Source organism: Rutilus rutilus (genome assembly GCF_951802725.1).
Source record: "Rutilus rutilus genome assembly, chromosome: 21".
Classification (NCBI taxonomy): Eukaryota; Metazoa; Chordata; class Actinopteri; order Cypriniformes; family Leuciscidae; genus Rutilus; species Rutilus rutilus.
This window is the reverse complement of record NC_140226.1, coordinates 21,363,682-21,376,392: the sequence shown is the minus strand read 5'-3', so window position 1 is coordinate 21,376,392 and position 12,711 is coordinate 21,363,682. Positions and strand designations below refer to the sequence as shown.

Here is a 12,711-nt window from a genome sequence, read left to right as displayed (position 1 = left end):
GCCACCCCAGAATGCACAATAATGCTTTAACCGGTACAGGGACCCCAGTTTACCTTGTGACATCACTCATATTCTTACCCCAATCTGACAACATATCTCATATGTGGTAAATAACAGCATGAGCAACATATTACTTAATTTTCTTCTATAAATATAGCAGGGGTGAAGTATTATAACCCATAACCCTATACATATAAGCTGAATTTTTAGAAATCCTTTATGAATCCTTCGGAAATCATTGTAATATGGCCAATGTATATATATATATTATATATGTATATATATGCCATCACAGGAATAAATTACATTTTTAAATATAATCAAATAGAAAACAGTTATTACAATATTACAGTTTTTACTGTAATTTTCATCCAATAAAATGCAGCATTGGAGAACATAGGAATGATAATGGTTAGCTGTTCCCATCATATAACTGCTAGGAGAATGTTATGCCACCTAATTAATTAATATTCATTAGTCAAGCTGATAAGGTTCATAATGTGTTCCCCTTCTTTTCATATTGTTCCTACATACCTCCATATAACACAATTACTACATTTGAATAATACTATAAGGATTTATAATAATTTATATAGAAAAAAAAAAAAACAATTACAGATTTTGATAATCAGTAATGGACCGGATCAGGATTCTGTTCCATCAGTACTTTACAATATGATTCCACACAGATAAATCATCTAAATTAAAAGTTTCTTGTCTAGGACAGGACACAGCTTTGGTGAGCCCATCTTCACGGCTGCGGTTGAGAGAGGAAGAACGGACACATTGATGTAAGTGTTTGCACATGCTTACACATGAGAATTCATATTCAGATGAAACAAATATAGACTTACACATGAAATCCTGAAACCAGCGTTCTGACCGGTTAACCAGACAGGATGTCCACTCCCTCAGGGTCACCTTCTTATTCTTGTTCTTGTCACATGACCTGCACACACACATAACGTACTGTTGAATTCTACAAGTGGACTCTCTTTGCCTCTATCTCTCGTTTTTGATTTCTAAATCCCTCTACGTCTCTCTCTGCAGCTATCAGCCGTAAAGGACAGCACTCACATTAGAACAGTAGGAAGGCAATAAGCATTCACAGCTCTGAATGAGAGAGAGAGAGAGATCAAGTGGATGAGTGAGAGAAGAGAGAGACTGAAAGAGGATGAGAGAGAGGGGTGGGTGACATCCTGAAGGCATGTGTACTATAATCAGAAGGATGCTGGGGAGGGTTTGCAGTAATATTATGCAAATACAGAGAAGGTCAGACAGGAGAAAACACCACAAAATCACAGTGGTGAGGTGATTGTGTGTGTCTATAGGCACTGGTGTCATTTTCTTTGTGTGTGTTACTGGAAGAATCTTTGAGCGCAGTGCTCCAGTGGCATCCGCTTATAGTGAAGCTTTCTCAGATCTCTCCTGCTTAGCTTCCCGTCCCGGTTATGATCCAACAGAACAAACCTCCTCTGAAAGAAAAAGGGAGAAAAGAAGAGACCATGTGAGACAAAAGAAAAAAGACCAGGACTTGATGCTTTTATCACAAATTTACAACTGAATTAAAAAGAAGATCCCCTATGCACTATTCTATAGGCTGAGATTTGTTATGTGCTCGATTTGGTGCCTGATTAGAAATGGTAGAAAATCACACTCAAGTTTTTATTTGTTCTCAATTAATATTTTCATTAAAGTATATCTCATTTTATTACTGAAGCTTAATAAGCAGTTAGCCTTCGATTAGCAATCCTACAGGCTTAGAATAATTGGTTCAGAAAAGAGCTCCGTCAAATGATGTAGGCTACTATACACTGCATACTAACATAATACACTATGTACTTCAAACATCCCATCCGGCAAAAACTCTTTTCTGGCAGGTAGTGCACTACTAGTGCACAAAAAATTTAATTAAATGAATTCGCATAAGCCACGTAACAGAGACACAATTGAAACGCATGTTAGAACCAGGTGTAAATAGTAATGCATCTTTCCTGACCACTTGTGATCAGATCACTGAAAACGCATCTTAGTACCAGGTGGAAACAGGGCTTCTTTTTGTTGCTCGCTCGATTTCCAGGATATTGTGAATAATAATTGCTCCGCAATATGTGGGCGGAACTTCTGAGAGAGGTGGGATGTCTGGTAGAGCGGTGTCTCAAACAAACACTTAAAGTCAGCATGAAATGGAAATTTATTGTGGACGACGCTAAATACAGTTGTAAACGGGGTCTAAAACGTTTTAAGCTCGTCTACTTTTTACCACTTCCAGAGGTAGTCGAAAGCGCATTCGACCGGATTGCTTTTCGTAGTGTTCATGGGGTTGAATGCGTTCGATCAATTTTAGAAGAGCGGTGTTTCAAACAAACACTTAGTCAGCATGAAATGGAAATTTATTTTCTACATGCATGTTATTGATCTTTTAGTGTATGATCCAGCCATGCATGCGTTTCATTAAAAAAAAAAAAAAAAGTTTTGTAAAAAATACATTTTCAATCATACATTTATAATCGAATTTGCTTTGGAGCGGTATTTGAGGCTGAGTGTATCCCATCATGTATCATGTTCAGGAACTTGCGTGCACCGAAATCATGAGATGTCGAGGAAAACATTCCACTATAAGGGGCTATATGCAACTTTTTCCCCAAAATAAACGTAACAATAGCCTTTTTATTTGACCATTTATGACTCAAACATCTCCTGATGAGCATACTGACACCTTGTCAGCTCACAGTGGGTGCACCTATAAGCCTGTATCCTATTTTTCCTATTTTCTGTCGGGTCGGATTTTTCGCGCGCTGTCTGCGGATGTGACGTCAAGCGCGTTCATGTTAAACGTTTCAGATCACTCTGCCACCACCGCTAGTCAGCAAACAAACTTAGTTTCTCAAACAATATATGTATTTGACTGTTCTTACCTCTGTAAACATAATGTTGACTTCTTTGCAGCGGATGACTTGTGAAGTGTGCACGTACCAGAGCGAGCATAAAGGAAGAGCAGTTCCGTTTTTTGGCCACAGGTGTCAGTCGCGAGTTTAAATTTCAGAAAATCGCATATAGCCTCTTTAAGGTAATTAGATATTACATTTAGCCTAATTTGGTATTGGTAGTAAAACCAAACCCACTTGAAGGCAAACCTGCAACCTTAGCCTGCTAACGCTGCGGTACGCAAGGAAGGAGACAAGGCCATTTTTTAATGGATTTCAATGGAGGAAAGGCTTCACTACACTGAATAAACCGCTTTTGTGAGGAAATAGCTTATCATTTAAAGGGTTAGTTCACCCAAAAATGAAAATTATGTCATCATTTACTCACCCTTGTGTTGTCCCAAACACATTAGACATTCATTCATCTTTGGAACACAAAATCTGACCCAGTTCTGTCCTCTCCATTGACAGCTGCGCAACTACCACTCTGACATTTCAATATATATTTTTTTAAAGAGATTGTTAAACGAATCCATATGAATTGAGTGGTTTAGTCCAAATTCTCTTAAGAGACACAATCGCTTTACACGATGAACAGATTGAATTTAGGCTATTATTCACATATAAACATTAATCAGCGAACATAAACAGAAGCTTAACCGAACCTGCTTGACGCATGAGAACAAACCACATTGGTTCTTGTGGAAGCTCAAATGTGCATGCGTAACACACGAGGATGAGCCTCACTGATTCTCGCATGTCAAGCAAGCATGCTTGAGCTTCTGCTTATTATAACTGATATGTGCGTTGATGGAAGTTTATTTGTAAATAAAAGCTTAAATTAAATTGGAGGATCAGATGAACTACTAGCACAGCGCTGCAACAGCTGGCTGAACAAGTAGCCGAACGGAACAAAGGTACCCAGACTCTCTTTGAATCATTCTTGGGGATATTAATAAAGCAAATCTCTCCTGCCAAAACACAGACAGCACATTACATGTCCCACCAGGCAGAGACAGTAATATACTGGATCACTGTTACACCACAATAAAGAATGCATATAACTCTGTGCCACATGCAGCTTTGGGGCTCTCTGATCACTGTCTAGTTCATCTTATACTGACCTACAGGCAGAAACTGAAATCAACTAACCCTGTAATAAGGAATATTAAAAGATGGTCTAATGAAGCAGAGCGGGATTTACAAGCCTGCAACGATTGCACAGATTGTTTTTGAAGCTGCAGCCACTGATCTGGACAAGCTCACTGATACTGTTACATTATATATCAGTTTCTGTGAGGATACATGCATTCCTACCAGGACATTCTTATCATTCAAAAACGATAAACCATGGTTTACCGGGAAACTCAAACAGCTTTGTCATGCCAAAGAGGATGCTTACAGAAGTGGGGATAAAATCTTGTTTAACCAGGCCAGAAACAGATTAACAAATGAGATCAGAGTGGCTATAAGAAGCTACTCTGAAAAGCCAACTACCCGACAGCCTGGACAGGTCTGAGGCCCTGTTTACACCTGGTATTAAGATGTGTTTTCATTGATAGGTTCCCAAGTAGTCGAGGGAGACACATTCCGTTTACAGCTGGTGTTTTAATCTGTCTCTTTTGTCCACTTTCAACCACTTCTGTCCTGATTTCTTCAAGAGGAGGGTTTATGGGTGGGTAAATGTATGGGCTTCTTCAGATCAGTAGGTGGATAGAGGAAGTCTTTTGCAGCTGTTCGAACGCATTCAACCCTGTGAACACTACGAAAAGCAATCCGGTCACATGCGTTTTCGACTACCTCTAGAAGTGGTCAAAAGTAGACAAGCTTAAAACATTTTAGACCCCGTTTACAACTGTATTTAGCGTCGTCCACATGTGATCCGATCGACCAAAACGCATTTTAATGCCAGGAATAAAGATAGCCTGAGGAACATCACCAAGCACAACCCACGATCTGTGGAGAATCAACAACTGGCTGAGGATCTGAATGTGTTTTTAGGTTTGAAAAGCCCAGTCTTACACCCCACACCCGCTCTGAACTGCACTTCACTCATACACCAACCCCTGCAACCCCCCTCGTCACCCTCTTGCTATTCAACCTGCGCTTAAGGTCTGCGTGGAGGACGTGAGCCTCCAGGAAAGCGTCAGGCCCAGACGGTGTTTCACCTGCCAGTTTAAAAGTCTTCACTGACCAACTGGCCCCAATCTTCACGCAGATATTCAACAGATCACTAGACCAGAGTGAAGTTCCCTGCTGCTTCAAACGCTCCACATTCTGGTCCCCCAAAAAACATAATCACTGGACTTAATGACTACAGACCTGTTGCTCTCACATCTGTGGTCATGAAGTCATTTGAGATACTGGTGTTGGTCTACCTGAAGGACATCACTGGACCCTTGATGGATCCTCTTCAGTTTGTCTTCAGAGCAAACAGGTCTGTGGATGATGCAGTCAACATGGGACTGCATTATATCCTGCAACATCTTGACAGACCTGGGACTTATGTAAGGATCTTATTTGTGGACTTCAGTTCGGCTTTCAACACCATCAGACCAGATCTTCTATCATACAATCTGACCCAGCTTTTCATGCCCACCAGCATTCTGACAGATTGGCAGCAGCTAGTGCGGAAACTCACATCCAGGACTCTTACTATCAGCATTGGTGCTTCTCAGGGTTTCGTCTTCTCCCCTTTGCTCTTCTCACTGTACACAAATGACTGCACCTCTAAAGACCCCTCAGTCGAGCTTCTGAAGTTTGCAGACGACACCACAGTCATTGGCCTCATCCAGGATGGTGATGAGTCTGCATTCAGATAAGAGGTCGAACAACTGGCTGTCTGGTGCAGTCATAACAACCTGGAGCTGAACACACCCAAAACAGTGGAAATGATAGTGGACTTCAGGAGGAACACCCCAGCATTCCCCCCACTCACCATCATGAACAGCACTGTGGAAGCAGTGGAGTCATTCAGGTTCCCTGGCACCACCACCTCTCAGGACCTGAAGTGGGACACTTATATATTGTGAAAAAGGCCCAGCAGAAGTTATACTTCCTTCACCAGCTGAGGAAGTTCAACCTGCCAGAAGAACTGCTGACACAGTTCTACTCAGCCGTCATTGAGTCTGTCCTGTGTTCACCAACAACTGTCTGGTTTGGTTCAGCCACTAAAATTAGACATCAGGAGACTACAACGGACAGTCTGTACTGCGGAGAGGAGTAGTGGTGAACTGTTGCCATCCAGACGGCGCCTCAGATCACTATGCATTAGAACATAGGCACAGGGACAGTTTCTTCCCACAGGCTATTTCCCTCTTGAACAGTTAAATACCTTACAAGTGCAATATCCCACTTTTTTGTGCAATATCCTTGTAAATTCATTTAGTCCTATTTATTCATTTTATTATTCACAGTACTGTAAATATGTTCATTATCTGTAAATGTGTATTCTGACTAAACCTATCCATGTCTTTATACATTTAGATTTGTTATTCTTAAATGTTATTATGTGCCTTGTTATATTTATGTGTGTACTAGAAGCTTCAATACCAAGTTAAATTCATTGTGTGTGCAAGCACACTTGGCAAGAAAGCTCTTTCTGTTCAGTTTTCTGTTATCCCAGGAGACCTTTATCTACATCCCTTACGGAAATGAACCATGGTTTAACCCCAAATCAAACCAAAAAAACATGGTTATCGTAGTTAAACCATGGTAACCACAAATCAACCATGGTTTTGCTACACTAACCATAGTTGACCCATGGTATTTGTAGTGAACTTGTGGTTATAAAAGTGGTAATCAATCCAAAAAACATGGTTACTACACTTTTACTATACCACCATGGTTAATTTTACTAAGGGATGGACCAAGAGTTACTTTTGACTCTTGACACATTTTTAAAGCATCACCCTCATACACACAATGTTTATGTAGCCTATGATTGTGTGATGAAGCTGTATGAAAAGCAAAAAGCGTGCCTGGAATGCACTGTGTATGATCAATGGGTGGCATGTGTTTCTTAACCTGTGCGAGCTGGGTTCGCTGTGTGTGTGTGAGGCATCTTTGCGAGGGTGCCGGTGGTGTGTATCTCTCTCCCATTCTGCTGAGGAGTAAGAACCAGTCCATCAGACGGTACGGGAACTGACCGAACTCTTCCTGAGAACACTCTGCCCTGCTCACTGACAGAGAAACCACATCACACAACTCATAAATGTGCTTTTAAGTATAATGAAACTGTAATGAAAGAAGTTTTTGCGTGTGGCTTTTTACCCAGACAAGCTCCACTATGTGCCTTGCCAATGCGCCGTTTTTTGCGGCAGGCCTCCTTATGAAGCAGACACTCGGTGCTGTACGTCTTCCCCAAAACACTGCACACTGGTGCCCCCTGCCTGTAGCAAACAACACATACACACACAAATGGACTACAATGCTAAACGCAAATAATACAATATAACTAACCATAATTGTGCAAAAAGAGCTTTTGTAAAAGGAACGGAAACGAAAATAATCTTCGTATCTTTTGTCGTTGACATCACAGGCTGTGCGCCATTTCAACGGTCACTAAAGGCTATGAAGCAGCCAAATTAAGCAGATGTCAACATGGACATGTTGTGTGATATTAAAAACAGGAATAAAACTACAAGATAAACGAAAATATAGACTGCATTAAATTCCCTTACACTGACGATAAAAAATAGTTTGTGACGACTTCACTGTTTTTTGAGCAGTGAATAACTGGCATTAAACCATCAAAAGAAACTTTTAGAAACCAAAAACGTTTGTTTTTAACATGTTAACAATTTTGATTTGACATTTTTGATTACTTTTGGATGATAACTCATTTTTATATTGTGTTGGATCGCCACTTGATGTAGAAAGAAGTAAAGCTAGTTATAAACATTAAAACTGTGAGCATTAAAACAATGAGCTGACCAAACCCTGATGAAGGCCAGTGGGCCGATACGCGTTGGTGTTTAAACGCCCTTTAAAATAATAAAGGCTTTTTAACTTTTGCATCCTACTGAGTGCCTGGACCTGGATTTTTTTCCAATTCTTTTTTATGAACATTTAACCCTTCCACGAGCACCAGAGGATACAATGGATACCGCTCCAGTTCCCCTTTGTCTAGTCTTAAAAATGTTTAATTGGTTATTTTAGTCTATTAACCTGTCAAAAAAAACAAACTGCTTTTGAAGGAGAATGTTTTAATATGTTATAATATCCTTTTAAACTGCATCAGCATCTTTTTTAAGTTGTAAAGCAATATTTGTGATTTGTTACAGCCTTTAAGCCCATCTTTTATTTTATTTTCCTGCATGTGGCCTTTATCTGCATTAAAGACTGAGTGCACAGAGCGAATATACCAGTAAATGTCTGGGCTGCTGGTTTGATTCCAACGAATCTGTGAGCCGTAAGGAGTGTCTTACGTCATTATTCTGTTCTTAATCATGACACTGAGCCTCACTGTTCATGCCGCTGGCTCAGCAGTGAGTAGCTTGGCATTGAAATCAGCTCAAGTGTCTTAGAAAATTGTTATTAATTTGTCAGTGTGTGTGTCTTACCGTGGGCATGTCTTTGGACACACACATTTAGGGGCGAGAACTCCCCCCTCCTTTACTACTTGACACAAGGAACCAATAGGACTGTGACATTTCAACAACTGACACAGTGATTCTGAATAGGAGAGAAAGAAAGAAAAAAATAGGATGAGAATAGAGAGAGAGGGAGTAGTAAAAATAGGAAGCACAATTTTATACTGAATAAATAATGCACAAAACCACTCATAAAATAAGTGCCATTGAATAACTGTCTCACCTGGATCCACTCTGCCCAAATATGGCCTTAACTTTTCTTCAGCCTGCCTCTGTTTACGCTGGGCTCTTCCACCCTTATACACCAAAAAACACACAAATAAGGTCATTAACATGGGACGCATTCTTGTATTTGTCTGTGATATTGTTACATTTCTTGTATGTAAAAATAAGCTAGAAGGAATTTTTTGATACACTAAATTGCTCTAAAATTTTGAAAGAAATCTCTCATGCTCACCAAGACATGCATGTATTTGATCAAAAATACAGTAAAACAGTAATATTGTGAAATATTACAACAATTTTAAATAGCTGTTTTCAATTTCAAAAAGCTGAATTTTCAGCAGCCATTACTCCAGTCTTTAGTGTCACGTGATCCTTCAGAAATAATTGTAATATGCTGATTTGGTATCAAACCATTTCTTATTATTATCAATGTTGAAAAAAGTTGTGCTGCTTAATATTTTTGTGGAAACTGCAATATATTTTGCAGTATAATTCTTTGATGAACAGAAAGACTATTTGAAATATAGACAGCACTATTTGAAATATAGATTTTATTGAAACATTCCTACGTCTTTACTGAACTTGACTGTGTTAAAAACCTTCAAACTTCAAATCTTGAGAACATGTCTTTCCTATATGAATGGCCCCTAAAAGATGTGAACTGTAAAATAACCTCAAGTAGTTGAAGAAAATTTAGACTTGACCACTTAATATACTGATCACTGGACTATTAATGAACCATAATGACAATATGCCTCTACGGGGGGCCTGGACCACCCAATTATGGTCTTGTCATCAACCTCTTATTTTTTATATGCCATCTATTACATTCACTGCATTTGTAGGCAACAATGAGCTGTCATTTATTTTTCAATTGTCTTAAGTGCTTTTCTTGATCTTTGAGTTTCAAATATATGAGAGAATTACTGAGCATGTTTTGATGGATGAGTGTCATATTGCAACAGCATGTGCGCAGAAATACTCTTTAAAGAGAGAGAGAGAGAGATGTGGAGAAGAATGAGAGAGAAAGATTGGAACGTGCACATTTACAGCAGTCTGTTCACCATTACAGCACAGTAAGTGTGAAAGCTTTTAGATTTTTTTACAGACTTAGACTCTTTTGTTCACTCACTTTTAAACTCTGTACCTTTATCTCTTTCACGCGTAACTCTTCAACTCTTTCAAAATTACCCCTTTTGTACTGATATAATAAACTTTATATAAACTTTCAGAATAAAACAAATCCTAGAAAAACGATACCTTTTGTTTGCTTGTTCCAGACTGTTTTTATAGGAGATGATCGAATCGTGCTGTTGGTCTGAATATATTCACAATAATGGCACTCTTTCTTGCTTGTGTGATATTGCACAGCATATGTAGGACTATAGTGTCACTTAAAAATTAAAATGATTAATTTGACAATTCGAACATGAACAAGTGATTTTTTAGATGTATAAATACATTTTAATTTAAAATGTAGTTAAATATCACGATAAAATAAATGTACAAATGTACAAATAGACACATTTAAATATTTAACTCATGTTATAAAATGTTAAATAAAATATAAAATATATGTAAATTTGAAATTGCATTTATAAATAGCATATAGCATAGCAACTATAAACCACTTACCATGACAAAAACAACGTGAAAGGCCATTGTCAAGAACAACAGATGACGGAGCAGGTGCATGGCTCACAGAAGGACGTTTATGGATCTGAAACGTGTTCAACAGGTGACTTTTAAAGTTCAAGATCTCAAAATCTCACCCAGAATGCACTCAAGACGTATAAAGTTGGTTTCTCCAAACTTAAACTTCTCAGAATGAGTACAAGGGAATGAGGATTGTTTAAAAATTAATCATTCTCTCCCAAAGATTTGAATCTTCTTGAGGACATCCTGAGAGACATACTTCATTTCAAAAAGAAAACAGAACTAATGAACACTGCACACAAGACATACAGTAAAAACAATGTCCATGTATGAAGATCTGCATTATCCCATCAACCTGATATGTAAAAAAACATACAAAGTGAGATCATACTTATAAATGTCGAGACAACAGTCCTCAAGGCATTACTCCTGATCAAAGCTGATTCTGTCTGATCGCGCTTCTCTTTAAATAACTCACAGTATTGTGTATAAGCCCCGGAGTGCTCATTAGAAGTGTGTGTGTGTAGAATGTAGTGGCCCCATCACTGGGAAGTCATTACTGTATGTTTTACGGCTCAGAGCAGATAGAGTTACACTAACAGAGCAGTTGTACTGACAGAATCATCCTTTTAATCCTTTGCTATTTCTTTAAATTGGTGTAAAAATTCTTACCAGAGTATCCTCTCTTATGATCTTTCTTTCGGTGCCTTTTTAAATCTCTTTGCCTCCTTCCTCTTTCTCTTCTCTCTCCATATTCCCTCTCACACTATCAAACAGACACATACCTTTCTTTTCCCTCTGCCCCTCCTTCAGGTTGCCCCCCCTCTTCATTTGATAATCTATTTCTACCGTCTCATCTTACCTGGCCCTCCACTCCTCCATTTCCTCTCCTGCTTTTCCTGGCTTCACCTGAGAAGTCCTTAATTAGCAATCCATTAACAGCATGGATGCACACACACACAGACACACACAGACACACACAGACACAGACACAGACACAGACACACACACACACACACACACACACACACACACACACACACACACACACACACACACACACACACACACACACACACACACACACACACACACACACACACACACACACACACACACACACACACCTCTGTGAAAAACAGCTAAAGTCACTGTGCAAACCTCTTTTCTCTCCTCCTACTCTGTACTGCGTTCTTCCATCTGTTTTTTGGCCTGTAAATCTTTTTGTCTGGGGAGTAATGCCAAGCTCAATGAGAACCAGAGCTCTCTCTCTCTCTCTCTCTCTCTCTCTCTCTCACACACACACACACACACACACACACACACACACACACACAAACACATATGCACATAAACAGATGAAATAGAAGGCACTGGGCCGAATGGCATGATTCTAAAACTATGCTTTGAAATTCAAAAACAAAGTTGTTGTTTTTTTAAAAATGGTTGTGTATGGAATGTCATAATAATCAACAAATCTTCACACTAAAACAAACTAGAGTCACAGGAAACTATGATCGTGTTTTTTCTGAGTAAAGCTTTTGCAGGTGCTGATGTGTCTATTTCAAAGACTTTTAAATATAGTCAAATACACAAATAGTCAAATACATAAATAAGTCCTCTGTGGTCTCCTGCAGTTTTAAGTATCTGACCTCTGTGCCCTTTGACCTCAACATGAATCACTTCGACAGGACAGTTTGTTTTCCATTCATCATTTTTGCTTTTGTTTTTGTCTCATTGGTGGGAGATCTCCAACATGGTGATTCGCGTTAATAATTTAGTATAAACAGGAAACAAGTGCTCCCATTATAAATATAGCCTACTGTGGCGACATATGGTTAAAGATGTGACAGAATTCGCATACAGTGCTTGTTAGGTTTCCCCTTTACAGTTTTTTACAATCGCTATGACAGATTTTTCAATACATTTAACAAGTTTCCTAAACTCTTAACGCACCAACACACCTAAAACACACAATTGGCAAAACGGTTAATTTCATGCTCAAAATCACACATTGTAAACTAAACTGCAAAACTAATTTTCAAAATACAATAATACACTAACACAGTACACCATGTCTACCAAAACATTAACACATGTTCTCTTCCAACAGGAACATTTAGTCAATCATAGCACAATGTCATAAAAAACACTAACATCAGATGGAATTACAGAAACTGCATTATTTTTATATGTGTCAGGTCTGCCCTTATACAACAGACATATTATTCTATAGATATATTATACTATATCTATTATATCTATAGACATTGTATTGATCATAGATTGTGTTTTGCACTGCAGTTTCT

At 38.7% G+C, this 12,711-nt stretch overlaps 1 protein-coding gene across 1 annotated transcript; it reads right to left on the bottom strand.

Moving 5' to 3' along the window:
* Positions 1-311: 311 nt before the first annotated feature.
* Positions 312-10,459, bottom strand: sparcl2 (SPARC-like 2). Its single transcript, XM_084394205.1, has 8 exons — positions 10,382-10,459; positions 8,745-8,817; positions 8,492-8,603; positions 7,200-7,318; positions 6,954-7,108; positions 1,363-1,475; positions 855-949; positions 312-757 (listed from the first exon to the last, which is right to left on the bottom strand). The coding sequence occupies exons 1-8, from the start codon at positions 10,439-10,441 to the stop codon at positions 699-701; spliced, it is 786 nt and encodes a 261-aa protein (XP_084250331.1). The 5' UTR covers positions 10,442-10,459; the 3' UTR covers positions 312-698.
* Positions 10,460-12,711: the final 2,252 nt, after the last annotated feature.

Bases quoted from the DNA above. Each gene is read 5' to 3' on its own strand.
- sparcl2 (XM_084394205.1), bottom strand. From the start codon at position 10,441: ATGCACCTGCTCCGTCATCTGTTGTTCTTGACAATGGCCTTTCACGTT. The intron at 1,476-6,953 runs GTTAAGAAACAC...TTTTTCTTTCAG, and splicing joins AGCGAACCCAGCTCGCACAG to AGGAGGTTTGTTCTGTTGGA. The intron at 758-854 runs GTAAGTCTATAT...TCTCAACCGCAG, and splicing joins CTGGTTTCAGGATTTCATGT to CCGTGAAGATGGGCTCACCA.